This window comes from Lepidochelys kempii, chromosome 21 (assembly GCF_965140285.1).
Source record: "Lepidochelys kempii isolate rLepKem1 chromosome 21, rLepKem1.hap1, whole genome shotgun sequence".
Classification (NCBI taxonomy): Eukaryota; Metazoa; Chordata; order Testudines; family Cheloniidae; genus Lepidochelys; species Lepidochelys kempii.
The window spans coordinates 9,634,726-9,656,275 of record NC_136400.1 but is presented as its reverse complement, the minus strand read 5'-3'; the positions used below and the strand labels follow the sequence as shown (position 1 = coordinate 9,656,275).

General features: G+C 42.0%; 1 protein-coding gene across 12 annotated transcripts; it reads left to right on the top strand.

Moving 5' to 3' along the window:
• Window positions 1-2: 2 nt before the first annotated feature.
• On the top strand, window positions 3-19,824 carry NFYA (nuclear transcription factor Y subunit alpha). 12 transcript variants are annotated; one of them, XM_078849828.1, is made up of 10 exons: window positions 4-162; window positions 4,213-4,332; window positions 6,150-6,233; window positions 8,530-8,676; window positions 11,115-11,246; window positions 12,064-12,169; window positions 13,039-13,205; window positions 14,497-14,670; window positions 15,090-15,182; window positions 16,824-19,824. In XM_078849828.1, exons 2-10 carry the CDS (start codon window positions 4,258-4,260, stop codon window positions 16,875-16,877), a joined length of 1,032 nt encoding a protein of 343 aa, XP_078705954.1. In that variant the 5' UTR covers window positions 4-162; window positions 4,213-4,257; the 3' UTR covers window positions 16,878-19,824. The 12 variants fall into 12 exon arrangements, with proteins under 12 accessions (XP_078705960.1, XP_078705959.1, XP_078705954.1 ...); XM_078849827.1 differs by having other exon boundaries at window positions 6,147-6,230; XM_078849829.1 differs by having other exon boundaries at window positions 6,147-6,233; window positions 13,045-13,205.
• Window positions 19,825-21,550: the final 1,726 nt, after the last annotated feature.

The following is a 21,550-nucleotide window of genomic DNA, read 5'->3' as shown; positions in this document are numbered from 1 at the left end:
GACGGGCGGAACTATTGGGCGCATGCGCCCTGAGTTCCGTCCTCTCTTTGTTCAGGGTTGGGCGCCATTTTGCGCGGAGGCTGAGTGGAGGCGCTGATTGGGTTTCGGGGGCCGGTGGCGGAGCCAATCAGAGCGGGACCCGAACCGGGGGAGCGAGGCACGGTGAGTGCGAGCAGCCAATATGGAGCCCCCGAGCGCCGGCCCTAGCGCCGGGATTGGCGGGGCCGAGTGACCAGTCAGGAGGCCGCTCGCAGGGCCGGCTGGCCGGGCACTGGGGGAGCGGAGGGACGGGGCTCGGCTGCTGGGCCTGGGGCGGTTGCGCCGCCTGCGGAGGGCCCGGGACGGGGCGTGGGGGGAGGGTAGCGGGGCCCGCCGCCCGGGCTGGAGGCGGCGGCCGGGCTCTGCCCCCGCGGGAGAGGGAGGCGCGCTCGCCCCGGCCCGCAGCGGGGCCCGGCTCTGGGGCGTCCCCCAGGCCGGGGACCCTGTGCCCCGGGGAGCTCCGTGCAGCGAGAAGGGGCCGCCACGGAGGGAGCCGCCACTGCGCGGGCCCCGCCCTGGGCGAGCCGGGGAGGGGGCTCTGGCGGGTCCCCGCTGGCTTCCCTGGCACATGGGCCTCGGGGTGGGCGAGGGCCCGGGCCCCCCGGCCCCCGTCCTTCCCCCCTCGCGCAGCGGAGACCAGCTGCGTGTGCCCCCGCGGGGGAGAGCTACTGAGCCGGCTGCAGCCCGCGCCTGGGCGGGGGGAGCGGCCAGGGTTTCCCCTCCCCCGTGCAGCTGTGGCCAGCATGAGGGGCACGACCCTGTGTGCATCCCGCCTCCCCAGGGGGGTAGGAGCCTGCGTGCACCCCATCCCCGACCCCACAGTACAGAGCAGCCCGACCCGCGTTCCCCGAGGAGAACAGCCGTGCAGCGAAAAAAGCTGGGCTGAGCAGTTAGGTGTTTGTCTCCCTCTGCCCCATAGAGGGGCTCCCCTGCCCTTTCCCTCCCCTCATCAGCGCTGAGCGCTCTGCGGGCTAAGAAAATCCTGCTGTCGGCAGCTCACCACAGTTAAAAGCCCATTCTAGACAAATGGCACATAATGCTCAACTGGACTGAAAACCTCTGGAGGTGCACCCGGACTTGCAGGTTCCGTACGAGGTTAATCATGAAAACTGGCCACCGTGTCTCTCTCCATTGCTGCAGAATAACACAAGATGACTCTCCTGAGCTGCTATTTTTGGCTGAATTCTTTCTTTGACTTTCACTGATGCACTTTGGAGAGAGTGGATGTGATTAGTCATGTATGTTCTCACTGAAGTAGAGGATGAGGTATAATTGCTTTCATCAATTCATTTCATTTCACTTAAACCATGTTGACGCTAGAAACTTTGGCTGGTATGGTAATGTGGCTTAGGTGTGGTGGGGGGCTTTTTAAGCAACATTTTTATATGGGCAAACATCCTAGTGTAGATGCAGTTATATTGTCAAAATAACTTTTTGCCAGTATAGCTTATTTCATTCAGGGAACTGGCATATAAACTATACCAGCAAAAGTGTGCTTTTGCTGGTATACGCTGTATCTACACGAGGAGTGTCTGCTTGTATAGTTATACCAACAAACTGTTTCTAGTGTAGAAAATAACTTAGTCTCAAGTTATACAGGATTTGTGACCAGTCAGGCCAACAGTTTGAAGGAGGCACATGCAGCGTAATACAGAATCATTAATTTTTAAAAATTAATTCTGGTTTGCAAAAATTCTCTCTGTTCCTTATGAGGCAACAAAATGTTAAATGAGTGTCTATGGATAAATAAGCTGTATTTAAAAAACAAAAAAAAGTAGTCTTCCCCCCCCCCCCCCCTGCTGCTTCCCCTCCTCAGTAGATCTTTTGTCCCCACCATTGGTTGAGTCATGATCCTGCATGTCTAAAACCTCATTCTCTTCTCTTATTCTGACCCCCAAAAAAGCTGGATTGAGAAGAAATTTCCCAGAACTTTAGGTATAGAAGAAGGGGCCTGGCATTTGGATCTTAGAGTATAATAGGTCTCTGCTTAAAGGTTGTTTGTAGAGTAGAGGAAACCAAGGAACTTCTTGTGAGTATGTGCTTGGCTTACGCTTGGTTTATGTGCTATATAACAGGCAGGCACTCACTGCTGAAATACCACCTTGAAGGATGGAATGTGGGAGCTGTTTCATGTGATACTGCACAAGCATTTAGGACAGAAGTGAAGAATACTGTATGCAGTTGAAACTAGAGGGAAAACTTTTGGTAGGCAGAATGTAACTAGATGAGTAAATCAACTACAAATTCATTTTAGTATCAGTATTAATGATTATACTCTTGCAAAAGGGGATGGGAATTTTTTCTGGCCACGTAATCAGGATTTCAGCATTACATTTTAAGCAGAAGACAGGTTTAAATGGTCTTTGAAGTCACGTACCACTGGTCATGTTGCCACCACCACTTCCTGCAATATCCTGGATTTTCCTTAGTTTTCTGTCCAAGATACTTATCAAGCCTGGCCCTGCTTAGTTCATGAGATCAGAAAAGCACACAGCCTGCGGTGGTCTGACTTAGGTCCTCATTTTAAAGTGTTCAGCTATGTGTTCGCTGGGCTTTCTAAAATGCAACCATATTTATGTCTAGTTTTGAAAACCATGCCAAAATTCACTCTTATTCTGCTGGGCCATGAAAAACACTATTGATCCAAAGAAGATCTCTGAGTATTTTGAAAGCTTGTCTATTTCACCAATAGAAGTTGGCCCCTTAAAAGATTTTACCTCACCCACCTTTTCTCTCTAACTGGGTCAGGGACAGATAAAGTTACAGTTGCAGCAAAATGTTGTATCTTTCTGTGCTATGACTCAGATTTTTGCTCTGGTCAGAGGGACTAGTGTTATTTCTTAATTCCAAGCAAAGCTTTTGGCAGAGGGAATAAGCAAATTGTTACCACATTTAGACCATGTAGTCTGTCTGGTGCATACTGCACATAGTTTTTTTGTTGGCCTGATGCAACAAGGTGGGGGGGTTAATATCTTTTCTTGGACCAACTTCTGTTTAGTGAAAGAGACAAGCTTTTGAGCTTAAATGGAGCTTTTCTTCAGATCTGGAATCTAACTAAAGTTCCCAGACCTAAAGAAGAGCTCTGTGTATCTCAAAAGCGTCTCTGTCTTGCCAACAGAAGTTGGTCCAATAAAATACATTACTTTACCCACCTTGTCTCTTACATTACGGAGCCAGTTGAAGTCAGTGGGTGTTGTGACTAAATCCTGTGCAGATATCAAATCTAATTCCTTTATTTTTCTTTTTAAAGTTGCTGAAAAATTTAGGGTGGCTATGAAACTGGATAGTAGTGACTTGTTCAATGGTAGAGTAGAACAAATGCTTCATTACAAGTGAAGATCAGAATTCTTCATTTGCTAATCAACTAGGAAAGGAAGAAATGGAGATGAGAATAAAGAGAGCTGTGGAACGAATGGTTTTACTTCAGCATTTTCTCCCCTGTGCATTGGAGTGAGGGATCAGGAATAGGAAAGCTATGGGAGAACCAGTCTGTTTTCAAGTTAAAAGAGAAGCAGGAAAAGAAATGGGGAGAACTGTTCATTCCTAAGAGCACAGGGTATTTTAGCCCCTCATGTTACATCATCTTCTAACTGAAAATCTATGAAATTCTTGAGATGTAGCTTGGTGGTCAGGTGATGATTACAGTGAACTCTTCTGCACTGCAATGTTTTATTTATTAATTAGTGTATATTACGGTAGTGCATTGAGGACCCAAATGAGATTGAGTTCCCCATGCGCAAAGTGCTATCTATACAAATAGTAAGGTACAGTCCCTGGCCAAGAGTTTACAATCTAAATTGACAAGACAGACAAATGGTAGTAGGGGAAACAGAGGCATGGGAGAGGTGGAATAATTTGCCCAAGATCAGCAGCAGAACTGGGAATAGAACCCTGTTCTCCTGAATCCCAGTCTGGTTCCCAAGCCGTTGGACGATGCTGCCTCTTTTTACACACGAGTTTTAGGAAAATACGTAATTTTCACATTAAAATATGTGGTCTCTTACTACAAATGAAAATGACGCAATGTAGGTCCTTTACTTGAAACAATGATGTTCTTACTGTTAAGGCGTGTCATCTAAATGTCATTAGATGGCTTGTTTTCCAGTTGCTGTAAACTGATTCTGATCTTGAGCCATTGGGGCAGTAATGATGCATTTTTTATTGTCTTGTCAGATATCCAGACAGGTGCATTGGGTACAAGATTGGAACTGAGACACTATGGAGCAGTACACAGCAAACAGCAACAGTTCCACAGAACAGATTGTTGTGCAAGCTGGACAGATTCAGCAGCAGGTATGGAAAAATTCTCTTAAAGGGTGAGCTAGAGGTCCTGATATTTGTTACAAGGCGTGTCATGCTCGCTACAGTTTGACCGGGGCATCAAGATGCTGTGTGAGATTGACTGGATGCATGGCTGGTTGACTGTCTTATCCCTTGCTCAGCAGTTTCATTGTATCATTGGAGTGTGCTTGAATATTAGCAATTGTAATCTATATTAAATAAAATAATAGAAACAACTGATACATACAATGCAAAGCTGAATTAGATTAGGGACTTTATCCTTAAATTCTGACATGAACAAAAATAATAAAAATTTAAGATCTTAAATGAAACAAAATGTAAATTTGAGCACTGAATGTCCACAAACAGGTATTTATCTTCAAGGGTTGAAATAGGATTGTCTCAAGCAAACTTTGAGAATTTCTCTAGCTTTCCTTTCGCAATCATGTTCATGTGAATCAGTTTTCCTGGTCCCACTGAAAGATCAGGGTTACAAAGTAATTGCAACAAAGGTCTTTTGCTTTGTACTGGTCAAGCTGTCATTTGCTGGACTGTTTCTGTCTGAATCATTCCGCCAAACTTCTGGCTTGTGTACAGTAATGTTCAGGCATGTAGAGTTGCTTTTATGAAAGTGTTAAACATGCTTTTAAAATATTATCTTTACCTAGCCTCATATTGTGATGAATTTTCAAGCTGGTTATGTGGATTAGCTGTGTTGTTCAAGCCTTATTTGCTTGTGTTTGGGACAGTGGAAGTGAACTCTTTAGTTTGTTTCTGCTATGCACATGAGTGAGACAATATGAATTACGCTTTCAATTTAAAATAGCACTTTGTTGCTGGTTGTCAACCAGTGTAAATACCAGACACTTCAGGCCAGGCCCTACTTCCACTGTGGAAATTGACTTTGACTTCAGTGGGAACAGCGCGTGGCCCTTACAGAGACCATCACTAAGTTATAAAGAAAATAAATTGTGGAAAGTTGAGAGCCATGTAGCTGATGCTGATAGATGGCTAAAATCAGACACTTTTTGATTGGTAGATTGACATTTTGTAATTATAAAGATTTGTCATCTTTTGCCCTGTAACACTTTGCAAAAGGCAGTATGACCAAACCTTGACCTAGTTTTCATTTCTTGTATTGGTTTTCAAAGTTAATGTAGTACTGGTGGTTGTTTTGAAAAGGAATCCTTGAATGCTGGTTTTAACAAAACATGAATGGTTCAGTCTTAGTCTAATTCTCTGTGGATGGATGTCCATGTCTCACAAACCACTACTGCAGTTGGCACTGATTATTTTTGGGAATCTCTCCTAAGAGGTTAGAGATAAGACGGGTCATTAGAGATTAAACTATTCTCTTCAGATTGCCCCTCAAGCACATGGGCTGGGTATGTAAAACTTACTTTGCTGCTGTCCATGCTGTGCCTTTTCTGTTGCATAAAGGACTTTGGAGCCATTTATTTGAGAGTCGGGGTCTGACAGCAGACACACTTCTGTAATAACAAATACGCGCAATTAAAGGGAAAACACTTAAATAAACATGGGATAATTTTTAAAAAACAATATAGACTTCAAATTTTGAAAAATACTTTGACAGTGTCACTTGTGTTATGTTTTGTTGGTTGCTGACTCCTGCCAGTGAGCCCACATCGGGTTTGCTGGTATGCTCACATTATCTTAGGAAAGGAATGTTCAGCGTTCCTGTGTTCCAAGAACAAGTGATATGAGAACTTTAAGTTCTCCCTGTCCCATCGGTAAGGTTCTCTCTTGTCTCCAGCTCTGCATTTCCTTGTTGTTAAGTTTCAAGCTGTTCCTGTTCCTGTTCCCAGCAGCAGGGTGGCGTCACTGCTGTCCAGTTGCAGACAGAGGCCCAGGTGGCAACCGCCTCAGGCCAGCAGGTCCAGACCCTCCAGGTAGTGGTGATCTCTCTAATTGTGTCTATGTGCGCACTGCATGAACTTCCCCATCGCCTCGTCTCTCATGCTCTGTTCCTACCAGGGTTTGAAATAGGGACAGAATTAGTGGCCGTGTCATTGGTCTGTAGCAGCTGGGACATATGTCAACTGCAGTTTCATTCAATAAAAGGAATGAAGCGGTGAGAGCTGTCTGTTGGATCTAAAATGCATGCAGCGAAACCCTGATCCACTCATGAAAACTCTCTGCTGGTGTGATTATGAAGACTTTTTGTGTGGCTTCTCTGTGGAAAGAAGCCAAAGTGGGGTTGAAGAGAGAATTTTTTTTCTGACTAGAAACGAAAACTGAGGATTTTCTTGCCTGCTATGGGATTGAGATAATTACTGACCATGTATTTCTACTGTGACAACGCAAGCAGATCCATAAATTGCATCTTAATTACTACCAAAACCCACTACCAGTTGGGAAGGGATGCAGGTTATTTCAAACCCTGATTTCTGTTCATGTGAAATGTTCCGCATCTTACAAGGTTCATCTCATTGGTTTGTGTGACAGGTCTTTAAAGGGATGAAAAACCCCTTGATGGTAGATGTTACAAGATTGATACAGCGTTTTCTACCCATGTTGGGGGTCTTTGTGGAGGAGGGGGGGTCTTCCTCTTTTCTTTGGAGAAAAAATGTTCTGGATGGTCAGAATAGTCCTGCGAATAATGAAGTATATGCAGTGGTTTCCTGATGTGAGCTAAAATGTGAAAGAGGGTGAGCTGGTAGAATTGGCTTTCTTGAAGCTCAATTGTATCACAGTCCTATTGTGGAAAAGTTTTGCTTTTCATCTCTCCTTTTTCGCTTGCGTTTTTAAAAATACATTAACAAAAATCCTGGATTGATGATATCATTTTATTTCAATTTAAGCATATCTGCTAATTACTTTTTGCTGCTTTGTGGCTGATGTATGCATGCTTGCATCTCTTTCACTATATTGTAATGCATACTGTTCACTTCTCATTATTGAAAGTGTTTTTTTATATGTTGGGAACAGTGGGTGGAAGAGACTGAGTAGTAGGACTATCAGATGACTTAATGAAACCAGGATATCCTATTTGGGAGTTTGACTGCTGATACATACCTAGGGTTGCTGATGGGTGTGTCATTGTATAAGCCGCTAATGCATTTCAGCATATAGAAAGTGGAGCTCTTTCCTTTAAGGGACCTTACTATTTTAGATAGTTTCATAAATTCTGAAATTTTTTTTACTGATGATGATTCAGTCACAGATTGGTCTCCTGCACTGTAATTAGTTGAAAGCTGGGGGATAGAAGTGTCAAAAAAGAGAGATCTGGAGGTAGAAGTCAGAGGTGATGGTCATTGGCCTTTGAAAGCCCTTGAAGTTTCCATGTTAACTGAAATTAGAGTTCAGTGGTTGCTCTATTAGGCTTTTTCTTCCCCACTACGAAATATGTTAAGTGCAGTGAAGAATAATCCTGTTGTCCATTGCCTCCCACTCCAAGCTTAAGACCTAAAGATGTGGCTTTTATTCAGCTCTTCATCTGGCATATTTTTGGGGAGATGGCTTTTCTTCCTTGCTAGATAAATATAGCTGAATGGAGTTTTCCGTTGCCTTCCTTTCTCCCCAAGGCCTCTTCCCAAAGAATATTTGTAAGGGCCATTATGTCTGATCTAGAAACCTTCACCAGTCCAAGACTTGTTGGTTCACGTTTTCATCCACTCTTCCTTTCTGAGCCATACTTCCTGCTGGTACAAGTACAACTTCCCTTTATGATCACAAGAAGATGCTCCAAGAACATTGTATGCTATATCCATCTGGAAATTAAGATGCAATGAGAATGTAATTTCTTGAACCCCACCTGCCAAGGTAGCTTTATATTGGAGCCTTTACTCATCTGCATCATCTTAATGAAATACAAAAACTTATTGTGGATTGTGAGCTCTTTTTTGAAAGGTTCCAGTTCTCAGGCTGTCTATATTAGTGTAGGCACAATTTAGCCAGATGAATATATAAATATTGTACATGCTTTATTGTATCTGGACTTTGTGTTTTTTGATTAGGCAGTAGCAGAAAAGGACAACTTACTAAATTCTGCAACGCAAGATGGAGACACTTAGAAATTTTGGTTGTTGGAAGTTGTGCATAAAAACAATTTAGAGACTATTATTTAGTTTTCATGGCCCTTCCACTGAAATAAATAAACATTTAGCCCTTTATTTATCAGTTTCACTTAAGGTTTTTTTTGTCATCTGACTTTGTTTCATTGTTTTGTTTGTTTCTTCGCTTCTCTAGGTCCAGGGTCAGCCATTAATGGTACAAGTAAGTGGAGGTCAGCTGATCACATCAACCGGCCAGCCGATCATGGTGCAAGCTGTGCCCGGGGGTCAGGGCCAGACCATCATGCAAGTCCCAGTTTCTGGATCGCAAGGATTGCAGCAGGTCAGTATACTCTAATTTCATTAATCATAATGGTCAAGGAATGAACTATGGCTGTCACAGGGAAGATCATAAGCTAGTGTAAATTGTCATTGCTTCTTTGAAGTCAAGGGAACCATGACAACTTATACCAGCTGAGGATCTGCCCCAGTGAGCATTGTATGAATCACTGTGACAGTTTTTGAGGTGCCCAGGACTGAGAGTCTCCTTGTTACATCTCCCTCTCTCTAGCGAGAGGAAGAATTGAATGTGCTTAACTTGTGCCAACTACCTGAAGCCTCCAGTCTGTTAGCCTCTAAATATTTTCCACAGGGCTATGCCAGCCCTTACTTTGCCATGCAGGTTAATAATAGGTGCACCCCAATCTCTGAGCCACTTTGAAGTGTTCCCCCTGTAGTGTGCAGCCCATTATTGACTGAACCCTGATAGTAGTTCCAGGTAAGCTGTCCCCCAAAGGCAACTGTGTACGGCTTGAATGATTTGACCCAGTGTCAGCTCTTCATATAATACTACAGCATGGAGTTATATTTTGTATTTATAGTGATGACTGTACATGAATTTATTATCAAGGATTAAATTTTAAGAGATAGTAAGTAAACATCATGGAAACCAGTTACGTATAAAACCAAGTCATCACTCACTTCCTAGAGATTAAACTTAATTTAGCAAGCTAAGGTTCTGTCTAAGGAAGTTTCTCACCCCAGATGTTTTCTGCAGCATTTCAACCAAGCCTGGTTGAGATCCCGTTTTCATGAATGTAGATGCACTGGCTGTATACTTCCCCAGGTGCAAGATAGTCTTTTTGCCTTCCCTTGTCTGCCCCAAAGTTCATTGTTTGCTCCTAGAGACAGGACAGCCCCCTGCAGTTCTGTCTCCAGTGTCTTGTGTTCCTGTTGACTTCATATCTAAAAGGAGTTTCCATTGTGTTGGCTTCCAGTGGTTAATTTATATTTGACAGAGAAATATACTCTTACCTCCTTTCTTGAAGAAACCTATTTTTCTCTTTGGTCAGTGACGGACTTCAAAACATATTTTCAATGTGTATACACAACTCCTTAAATATCATTCGTACATATGTCATGCAATGATTATGAGGATCAGTATGACATAAACGTTTTATTAGAGACCTCACATGCCATTCTTTATGGATAAATACTATGAAAGCAGGTGCTAGGTGTAAGTGCATTTGTCAGTCGTGTTAGGAATTGCTGTTACATAATAGTGAACTCTTTGTCAGCTGTCCCCCATGAGGCTCTGTGTCACAACCAAATTTTAAAAGTGAAGCTTCTTCTCTATTTCAAGTATATTTCCAATGGGTGCTACAAATATACTCAGCACAGTCCCCTGAAATGCAGCCAGAGCTTTTTCTGGTTCTTGGCAGCTGTAACACACAGCAGTTCCATGCCTACTCATGTGCTTGTCCCATAAAAATATAGAATTCCTTGAAAATGCTTCAGGACTAACATGAAGTTCAGTTATTCCGATGTATGAAGGCTGGAGGAGAATTTAAAACCTCTGGCTTCCCAGAGAGTAATAGTACTTGGTGGGATAGGATTATTTTTCAGTAATACACGTTGGATAGAACTATCATTTGGTTTTAGGCACGGCCTCGGTAAGTGTTCCTCAAAAACAAAGGGTGGAAAAGTTAAGCAACTCATGCAAAAGATGTTCCTCTGTTTGTGTGGTCTGGTGGTTAGAGCATGGGGGTTGTGAGTCTGACATTGCAGAATTTTTGTCTGTGCCATGCCACTAACTTGCTGTGTTGGTGAGGTTATTTAGTGACTTGTGAAATACTTCCGTATACTTGGCTGAAAGGCACTATTTATTAGGAAAACACTTACCATTCCTCATTGTAACATACTCTATACAGCCTATATATTTGAAGAAAGTGTGTAATTGGGATTTTCAGCAATGGGGGCTGACGGTATTCCAGTTTATCCTGAGAGGTGCACCAAGAGGGGTGGAAAGTATCTCTTCTCTGCAAGGTTAGTCTTACACTTTTGTAAATACCAGGCTACTTTTATGTGCTTGATAATTAGCACTTGTAATACTTTACAGCTATCTTAATAAACCCATAAAGTCCCATTCCTCCTGTGATTTAGGTAAGTATTATCCCTAGTCTCATGCTCAAAGCTAGTGTATTTCTCTCTCTGATTATGCCGTATTTAGTAAACAGGGGAGAGCTGACAGGGCATGATGACATGAGCATGTATATTTGCTTCTTTCGGCTTAGTCTTATCCTCCCTTGCATTAGTGATTACTATGTCACAGGGCAGGAATAAATTAAAACAAACCCTCTCCATTAAAAGAGGAAAGTTAGTGGGGTTTTTCCCCAATGGCTGCAGTAGATGACTATTGGAAGATGATTTGATAATGCTGAGGCCAAAGGGAAAAAACTAACAGGTTTAGTTAATGTTCCTTTCTGACTCTTCCTTCCACAGATTCAGTTGGTCCAGCCAGGTCAGATTCAGATTCAAGGTGGGCAGGCTGTGCAGGTGCAGGGTCAACAGGGCCAGACCCAGCAGATCATTATTCAGCAGCCACAGACTGCAGTTACTGCTGGCCAGACACAGGTAACTGCACCAGCATGAAAAGGATTTGTAATGGGCTCTCAATAAGGGAGAAAATGTTAGAAAGTTAGTTTCCAGAACCATCTGATATTGAAATAAATAAGTAAATTCACCTTTTATGCTATTTTCTTTTTTGCAAATCGCTTTGCTGGGACAGAATAACCGTATTTGTCACTTAGTTTCACCAACTGGTTCTTATTTGTACATTATTGATTTGGGATTTCCTGAATGGGAATGTGTAAAATGAAAAGTACTGTTGAATTTAACATTCCTCACCCCAAAAAATTTTCAAAAGTTATAGTTACATTTGACTTTTGTGAAATCCTTTTTTATTTAGGAACAGGGTTTTTTTGTTACTGTTACTTGAGTATCCGTTTAACATGTTGATCATGAAATATGAGACCTAGATCTTTTAAAAAAAAAAAATACTCCCAGAGTATTAAAAATATTTGTGTATCTAGAACTGCCCTTTTAAAACTCTGTGATGTCTCTTGTGAACTTTTGAAAAACTTGCGGTTGCTACTACTATTACACAATAATATCACAAGAAGTTCTTGATGCATCTACGGATTTGATCAGTTAATTTAGTCCCCCATTTCTCTTGTTCCTTACAACAAATTTAAGTACAAGTTTTGTATATATTTTAAGTATCTTTTACTCTTCAGTTGAAATTGGCGTGTAAATACACAGTTCTATTCTGAGTATTCGTAATAAAATCAAAGGAGACTCACGTTTTCGGGTTCAATATGGATATTAACAGGGATGGAAATCTTTAACTTCTCAGCATTTTGTAATTTGTGATGATCTTTGTTCCATTTAGACCCAGCAGCAGATAGCAGTTCAAGGGCAGCAGGTGGCACAGACAGCAGAAGGCCAGACCATTGTCTATCAGCCTGTTAATGCTGATGGAACTATCCTTCAACAAGGTGTGAACTTTGGCTTATAAAGGGCAGCGCATTCTCTTAAGTTACAGTTGAAAGTTTCCAGAGAGACGCATACCATTTCATTTCTTCTTGGCTGCTTAGTGTTGAGAAGCACCGTGACGATTGGAAGAGCAAAAGTTTTTGTTCCTCTTCCTTCTGTCTGTCTTTAGAGTTGGAATTGTAGGTTTTTACTACTCTTGACATCAGTAAGATTTTTTTTCTGATGTGCCTTATATTGCTGGTAACAGAATGTGTTGTACCAGCTGTGATGCAAAGAGTTTGAAACGTACAAATAAGTGCAGGAGATTTTTTTTTCACATTGACCATATAGATTCACATTTGTAGAGCTATCTTTTTAAATAGCTACAGAAATCCTTTTTCCCAGACCACAGTGAAGCAGATAAATTAATCCTCCCCTCCCCAGCCCTTTGCAGGGCTGGTTACTAGGAATCTGCAAATATAAATGTAAAGCTCTTTGGTGTGGAAAGTGCAAATGGGATTATGGAATAAGACTCAGTTCTTCACTTGCAGGTTTAATGTTTAAATAGAATGTGAGCTTTGGGTTCCTGACAAATTGTCAGGAGAGTGCAAGCATCTACATTTCCTTTTTGAGCTTGCAGAGAAATGGCTTCACATTTGGGCTGTGACTCCAATGTATGTGACAAATAAACATGTTGAAAAGTTGAGTGCATTTGTATATTAAGGACAGATGATGGGATTTGGTTAGTAGTTTGCTTGTAACATTTTTTTGCCATCCTCTTGTACGTTATGCAAGAGCGAGTGAATGAAAATAGAAGTGGGACTAATTGTGTTCCCTTCGTTCTTTCTGTGTGCGTGTTTTTGTTTTTGTTTTGTGTTTTATTTTCTTAAAGTTACAGTCCCTGTTACAGGCATGATCACCATCCCAGCAGCCAGTTTGGCAGGAGCACAAATTGTCCAGGCAGGAGCCAACACCAATACAACTAGCAGTGGGCAAGGAACTGTAACTGTGACGCTACCAGTTGCTGGAAATGTGGTCAATTCAGGTGGAATGGTTATGGTACGTATGGAATTTCCAAGTTTTTTCACTTTTTTTGTCATTTTACAGGTTAAAGTTTTCTGTCTTCGAACTGCGGCTTGAGATTCATGTTAGCTTCACCTAATATGCTCAGTCTTCTCAGAAATTAGTTGTAATTAGGACTTCCTATTGGTTTAATAAGGATTTAAAATTGGAGTAAATAATTGTACTGTTGAATCTGTATGGCAAATTATTACATAGGTCATGCTTCCTCTTCTGATAACTCTCCTTTTTTAAAAAACTGGAATAAATAGATTGTAATGTTTAATCTAGGAGTAGTCCTAGCCATTTTGCTGGCCAGGGCAGAAAACATTTTCATTGCGCCCACCAGCCTGAGTGGCTGAACAAAAAAAACCCGAAAGCCCAAAGCCAAAACAAAAAAAACCCCACCAGCCAGCCAATCAGAACATAGCACGCACGCACACGAGGTATGGGGTCCCCTAGAAGTTGGCCGCCTTACTCATCTAGCTGTAGAACCATCCCGGATTTAATTTCTGTGGGGAGTTATTACATAGATCATGCTTCCTCTCCCCTATAATTTTATTATTGAATTCAAAGAAGTTCAAAATTTTAATATAAAGGAACTTTTATTAGAGATGCATACAAATTTGAAGAGTTCAAGCAAAAACATGCTATTCTTCAGTATCCCATAGATGTTTTTTTCTGGTAAATAAGTGCTTTGTTCTGCTCATGCTATTACTGCATTTGTGCTGAGATTCCCTCTTGGCTTGTGTTTTACTGTTCAGCTCCATTAGATGGCAGCAGACATTTTATAAGTGGCACTTGTTTAATAAACATACAGAAATAGTTAGACAAGTAGAACATACACTAATAAAATACAAATAGAAGAGATGAGTATAATACATTACGTTGTACAGGAAAACGACGTGCAGCTTTCTTAAAAAAAAATCTGGTTATGTAGGAATCTGAACAGGTTTTCATATCGTTGTCATGTAAATGTCAGGTACAAAACAATCAGTACAAAAGTGAACATTTGTTTAGAGAAACTTTACACAGTAATATTTATTTACATTTAGCTTTTTATACAAACAACAAAATATCAGAAACATTGGCAATGTGTAACTGACAGTTTGTTGAGTGGTGTGCAGTTGACTTGATACTCTGTCACTTTGGAGCAGACACAATTGTTTTTAAGACCATGCATCTTTTCAGTTACTTCTACATTAATATTTTTGGACTGATCGTATCTCCTTTTGTGTATGTAGCTTCTGCTGTGAACTGTATGCATATGAGAGTGTTCTTCTTTACACAGATGGTACCAGGGGCTGGATCAGTACCAGCTATTCAGAGGATTCCATTGCCAGGGGCAGAGATGCTTGAAGAGGAGCCTCTCTATGTAAATGCCAAGCAGTACCATCGAATCCTGAAGAGGAGGCAGGCACGAGCCAAGCTGGAAGCTGAGGGGAAAATCCCCAAAGAGAGGAGGGTGAGTATATAATCCAAGGTTACTTTTTAGACACAGTGTGGAGGAATGACATTGCATTATAAGGGTATAGAAGACATTTTGGGTGATATGGAGAACATTGGAGTTGATTCTAATAGACTTTTTCCTGCCTTGTGCAACATACATATGTCTGTCTCACTGATGGGTATTCCTCGTCACATTTTGTCTTTGACAGGCATCAGAGCCATTTCTGAGTCCATGTGTTGCAATCCTATTTACTTCCTTGGCTCTTAATTGTTGAAAGTATATGTGGTTGTATTGTAACTGGCGAGTACACTGACTTTCCTCAAAGGCACTTTGTTTTTCATTAGAAAGACCTGGTTCTGAGTGCTCAGCTGCAGTAATAATACTGAGCTAGAAAGCATTGAATGGTTCCTGGCTATTTTTTTTTATTGTTGCAGAAATACTTGCATGAGTCTAGACATCGTCATGCCATGGCTAGGAAACGGGGAGAAGGTGGGCGTTTTTTCTCACCGAAGGAAAAGGATATGCAGGTGAGAAAAACCTTTGCTTCCAGCTATGTTCTTTGTATGGCTGAAATTTGCACATGCCTTCCGAGTAGCCCTCTGCTGCTTTCCTGACCTTGTTGGGCTAAGCCCATGGCCTTTGTCCTCTTTCCCCAATCCGCATTTCAGGCTTTATGTGGAAAGTCTCCTATCTCACTTACTGTATAGAACAGGTCCTCAGTAGCTAGGCCATAGTAATCTTAATATAAACCTGTATTCAAGTTTGTTTTATAAATGGAGAGAAGTGTAATAGCTGTATTTGTTTGCCTGTACAGAAAGATGCAGTCAGCTGCTCCTTTTGTCAGCTGCCTCAAGAGGGTAGTGAAAGATGGATGAAAGTCAAGGAGCATGCAGTGTGAAATTCAGAAGTGGGCATGTTCGGCTCTTTTTATTTTTAAAATTACAGCTTTAATATTTCACACTTGTTTTAAATGAAGTGAAAGGAGCAGGAGAGGCTTTCAGAAAAGTGAATATAATAGGGTAGAAAATAGAAAGCACCGTTGCCTTTTACAGCATCGAGGTAGCAGCATATCTTTAATCTAAGAGATCCATTCTCTTTAGGGATAAGATACCTCTTTAGTACATACCAACTCCTTCCAAACCATGTCTCGTACATGATTGGCTTGAGTTGTGAGCTGTTGTCAAAGAACAGAGCTGGTTTGCTTGAAATTCATCTAATTTAGTACTGTAGTCTGGAATGTACTGTTTAAAAGTCATAATTCTCTATGATGTGTGATACAATGTTCTTGTCGTCTGTAAATTTATGCCTCTTCTATCCTAGTGTCCCTTGAAAATGTGAGGAAAATGTCTGTAGTAGAGAGAGGATTAATTTTCTGGGGATGGAATGAGTAATGCTGTCAACACTTTAAACTTAAAGGGATGTAGATATTACTCCTTAAGGGAGAAGGGGAGACGCGATTTAAGCTGTTAACTTAAGGCTCTCCTTCCTTAAGGAATATCTCTTTACTCCCAGGACCTAAAACTTCACTGTTTCCTCTGAATTAGAATCCCACATTCTAACTCAGTGGATTTCAACCTGTGGTCCATGGACCCCTGGGGGTCCACAGACTGTCTAAGATTTCCAAAGGGTTCTGCACCTCCATTTGACATTTTTTAGGGGTCCACAAATGGAAAAAGTTTGAAAATCACTGTTCTAACTGCATGCTTCATTTGCGTTCAACGGCTTTCTAAAGCCGCTTGAAGGTACAGTATCACTTGGCTTTGAATATTGGAGATTTTGGCAGGTCTCACACCTGTCTAACTATGGCAATAAAAGGTTGTTTGGCAAAGCTACTTTTGTTGTCTAAGGTTACTTATCTTTTCCCAATCATGCAGTCTTGCATTTACTACCGGAGATGTGCTGTTTGACTGGAAGAGTCTTGCAGAGTTAGTTTCTTAACCTGTAGGTTTTAATAACCCGCACCTCAGCTGGTGTAAACTGGGTTAGCTCCGCTGAAGTCAGTGATTTATACTAAGCTGAGTTTCTGGCTCAGTAACTCTTCATATATATTTTTTTCTTTTGGACAAAGGGAGATACTTGCCCTCGAGGATTGGCTGCTGTAGTAGAAGTACTTTGCTGTAAGGAAAATACTTTAGGGTCACAGTATTGTTTGTCTTTTGTATCTACAGGATCCAACTCAGGCAAATGAAGAAGCAATGACACAGATGATCAGAGTATCCTAACCACTGTCTGAAGGAAAAAGTAACCGAGCAAGTTTCCTGTCCCTGTGCAAGTGTGTCCTATCTTACCAGTGTATCAAGCAAACCTTCCAATGGGACAATCACCATATCTTAGCCTACCCTTTTCTATACAACAAAAACCACCTTTCCAGTAAGTGGTTTGTTTGGGATTTTAACTGCAGTGGACTCCGCAAATAGAAATTATAGGGACCTTTTTGGTATACCCATGTAATTCAACGCAGGGGTTTGAAAGTCTGACAACTCATGCCTTTTACATTTCTTGAATTAAGGTTGGCCAACTGCACAGTGCTTAGCAATAAGTCTGGCATGCTGAAGCAGGGCTAACTGAGACCATAGAGATCCATGGCCCTTCGGCAGAGGAGTAATCCAGTTTGTAGCAACCAGAGCTAACATGGCTACACCACAGTGCTTTGTTTTCCCAGTGGAGATTTGTTGTTTATATCCACTCCTCAGCTTTGGACTTCATTTACTGACAGCTGAACTGTTCACTTGTAGTTGCATTTGCCCTTCTGGAACTGTGTAACAGAACAGAAAGAGGTTCTCTAAGCGCCATCCTGTAAAAGTAAACAGCAAGCTCTTTTCTGGGAAAAGTTCAGCCATCTTGTCAAGTTGTTGTGAATATTGCAAGACCTTTACAAGAATTGAAATATTGTATATCTGTTCCAAGGAGTAAGATGGGAGTGGATCATTGACTCAGAGCTAAGTAGGGAAAACAACCTTGGCGCTGGTGGCATGTTGCTAGCAATGGATGCCTTGAAAGGAGAAATCCAGCTCCTGGGATAAAAATGAGTAAAAAAAAGTTTGAGATTCTCTTCTAAAAGAAGTTTAATGTTGGTTTTTACTCTGCCAGTGCAGAACTTGGTTACTCCAAGAGATGAAATCTGGAACCTCAGAATGGAGGGATTGACTATCTCCCACTGTGGTTGTTTGAGTGTGTTTTTAAATTGCAGATGGTTCTGTATGGTGCTTTGACCTTATTCAGGGCGAAGGATGGCTCCATCACAACTGGAGCAGAGGCCAGCTCAATTTGGTGCATTCTGGTCTAGCTCAAAGACTATTTATGCAGTGAGGGTAAATGTTGTCGATCCCTTCAGGCTTTTTATGAAATGTCCTCTTTTATAAACATGGCACTTAGAGAATGAAGGAGGAATCTTTGCTTTTTTTTAAGTAGAATCCCTTTTTTGTGACTTCTTTATATGGGCATCTGTTGAATACCTTTGTGATTAGCCACTCTTGGATTTTGAACTTGGTCCATCATCCTGGCTTTGAAATTTGGCAATGGGATCTGAGGTTTCTATAGCCTTCTAGCAGATTAAATTTAGCTGCCTATTTTCACTCCTACTTCATCCGCACTTAAGCTGATCCCCTTTACACATCTACGGTGCTCTGTGTTTTAAATCTTAAGACTGTATTGGGTCACCAGAATTAAGTGTGATGGGTGAGTCTGAATGATGAAAGCAGTGGAGAGGAGAGTCTTCATGGGTGAAGTAGTGAAAAAGGAGATTTGGAAAGGATAGGTAAATTTCAGGGGAGTCTGTCTTAAGGTAGCAGAGCAAGCACAGTTGTTTGGAGAATATGCCATATACCATCTCCTCAAATTGTGACAGGAGGAACACTCAAAGTAACAATTTAGTTGTGTAAACTGGAGGAAGAAAATCGGGTGGCAAACAGAGGAGAGGGATGGGTGAACAATGCCACCAGAAGACCCCTTTCCTTTGGATAAAAGGATACTAAACCTAAAATAGTAAAAACAGATGGGAGAGCATCAAAGAGATAAACAGAAAAGGGGGAAATGATTTATTTCAGTTTGTCAGCAGTCAGCCTGGAGGGGAGAGACTGCTTGACCAGATGCCAAGAGAACTGGAGTTCTTGGGCCAGCCACCTAGGAAGGTTCCCAAATTTCAGCCAGTAAAAATACAGGAAGGGAATTGCTACATTGGGATTTGTCTTTTGGCATGTAGACTATATTTTGTAATTAAAGATGATGATCTTTCCTACCTAGTTCAATGTTCCCCACCTCCATGGTTGACACGAACTAAAATTTGCAAGGAGCTGTGTTGTAGTTTGTTGGTTTTGTACACAGTTAAGGGATGACATGGAACCCTAGTTTCAATTCATGACATGCAAATAAAGGAATACATTATTTTTGTATTTTGTCTTAGGTTGTATTTGTTACTTACTTTTTGCATTTTCATTTTATTATTCAAAAAGCATTAGTTTGCCCCTTACATCGTTGGCATCTCTGGTTGGTTGCTCTGTCTTAAAATATTTTGGCCAATTAGAGTATGGTGCTTTTTTTTTTTCTTCTTCACTTGGCTACCATGAAACCCTTGCTTAACATTTTTGTCATGTCCCCTATTTCAGGAAATATCAAACTCTTTCCTAACGAAGGAACAGTAAATATTTTGCTTTGTTTGAATGAACACATTATTGTAAATACTTTTTAAGGGCATTTGTACATTTTGTCAGTCTGGGTTATCGATGCACGCTGGGTGGTGGGAAGAGTAGTTCCTTTCTGGATTAAGGAAGCCTCTCAGTCTTTCTGCTTTCATTTTACTACCAGTTTCTATCCCAGAGAATCTTCTCTAAAAGTTGGGAAGTTAGGGGAATGGAGGTTGTTGGTCTGATATCTGTATCTGCGTAATTAGCCCCAGTGTTTTTTTCTTTAAGAATTTATACAACTCTTCACAAAACATCTAGAACTTCTTCCAGATAACCCCCCCCAATAAATTCTCTGAGCCATAGTTGTAGAAGGTTTATAAAGACCTATGCATTTGTGCTACATAGATTTCTTGTAGGTAAGTTTTTATACAGTGGTGTGAAAGCCTGGGTGTTTGTGTCATACTTTTTCTTTGTTTTGGTTTTCCCGTATTCAGTGACACATTTCTGAAGGCCTTTGTTTGCTCAGTGAGATTGAAGATCTCAGCACCATGTTACAAAAAGATTCCAAGCTCTTTTTACAAATAAATTATAAAACTGGAGATGCTGTGAGATAAAAGCCTGTAGTAAGTGAATGTGAGCACTCTAGCTTGTGTATTGGCTAGATTTGGACATAAATTCCAGATTGGGGGCACAGTACAGTAGGACAGATCAGGATATAAGAAATAATGATGGGTATGAGGCAAACTTGATGCTTGGTGAGTTGACCCCTAAAGTATTGGAGCATTGAACCTATCAAAACCAGTTTTATACAAGTGTAGAATGGGTGTGGGAAATGATCCCTAAGTGAGGCTAAGTAGTTTCAAAGGCTTTTGCATGTTAAAAAAAAAAAAAAAAAAAAGTCAGTTTCTTACTTTGTGAATGGGTGGGCGGGAGGTATTGAGATTTGTGTAACGTAAGGCAACGTTTGTAAATAGTTCAAAAGTTTATAATTTTTTTTATATGATGCATTTTTTCAAGTGTATTTTGTCTTTAATAGATGCAACTGTAAGTACTGTGTACACTATCCAGCGAATAAAAAATTTATAAACTCTGAGCTCCTGGTTTTTGCTTTCTTTCTTATCTCTTTAAACTTTTCTGAGTGGTTGTGGTGCAGTTGGGATGATTTTTACCCTTTCCTCTGCACCGCACATCCCCAAAAAAGTTCTGGCCCTGTTCACAGCATCTATAAACAGGTGGCATGCAATATTGATGAAGGCCAGACTACCCCAGGGACCTGTGAGTGACCGCAGCTTCAGGCAGCCAGTCTCCCTGTAGCATGGCCTGCAGCCATGGAGGACAATTGGACTGTGCCTGTAAGGTCTTGTTTGATGATTTTTTTTTTTTGCTGGTGGGGGGGGGACCTGAGGGGGATGTCTCTGTTGGGAGCTTCCTGCAGGATGGGGCAGACCATGAGGGAGCAGGAAACAGAGGACATTCCCTTATTCTTCCCTCTCTTGCCCCATATTCTAGCACAATGAGGACTTTCAGCTGCTGAGGGTGGTACCTTGTAGAGGCTCTTGATTGGGTGGTGGACTAATCTGTACAAGCCATAACGGTTAAACGGCTACTTGCAGCTAACAGGTCATGGGCTGGGGGAGCTCTGATTGGCTGAAGTGGGGTGTGTGGCCCTGCAGTGGGGAGTTCTGATTGGCCCTGAGGGGGGGCCTGGCTTCCCAGTGGGGAGTTCCGAGTGGCTGAGGAAGGGTGACTCACCTCAGAACTTTTGAGTGTTTGAAGCTGCTTCTGGCACCAAGATGGCAGCTTATGGGAGGGAAGCATTGGTGGGCAACACCCAGGATGGATCCCTTCAGAGAGGAGCTGGGGATATGGGGATGTTGGCAGGGTCCTCTCACAGGGGGAAGATGGAGGAGTCAGCTGGGACCCCTCAGTGGGGGGTTGGGGACATGGGCCCAGCAGGGGAGCCCTCTCAGTGGGGGAAGATGGGTATGTCAAGTGGGCCTTTTCAGATGGTGGTGAAGGTCACGGCAGCATCTGACGAGTCTCTTTGGACAACAGGGGCATCGCATAGTCCCCCTCAGAGTGGAGCAGGGGATGTGGAGGGCGAGAGCTGGTCTCTGCAGGAGGGGAGGGAAATGGCTGTGCCAAACAGATTCCCTCCGTGGGGCGAAGGGGACAGGGGAAGCTTCAGCTGGTTCCCTCAGCGTGGGAAGGTGACATATGAATCCCTGCAGAGGGTAAAGCAGGAGATAATGGCTCGGACCCCACAGCTGGTA

What these genes read in the sequence shown, in the direction of transcription:
- NFYA (XM_073320302.2), top strand. Translation starts at nt 4,258, where the DNA reads ATGGAGCAGTACACAGCAAACAGCAACAGTTCCACAGAACAGATTGTT. An exon ending in TTACTGCTGGCCAGACACAG is followed by an intron (nt 11,247 to 12,063) that starts GTAACTGCACCA and finishes TGTTCCATTTAG; the next exon opens with ACCCAGCAGCAGATAGCAGT. An exon ending in ATTCAGGTGGAATGGTTATG is followed by an intron (nt 13,206 to 14,496) that starts GTACGTATGGAA and finishes TTCTTTACACAG; the next exon opens with ATGGTACCAGGGGCTGGATC.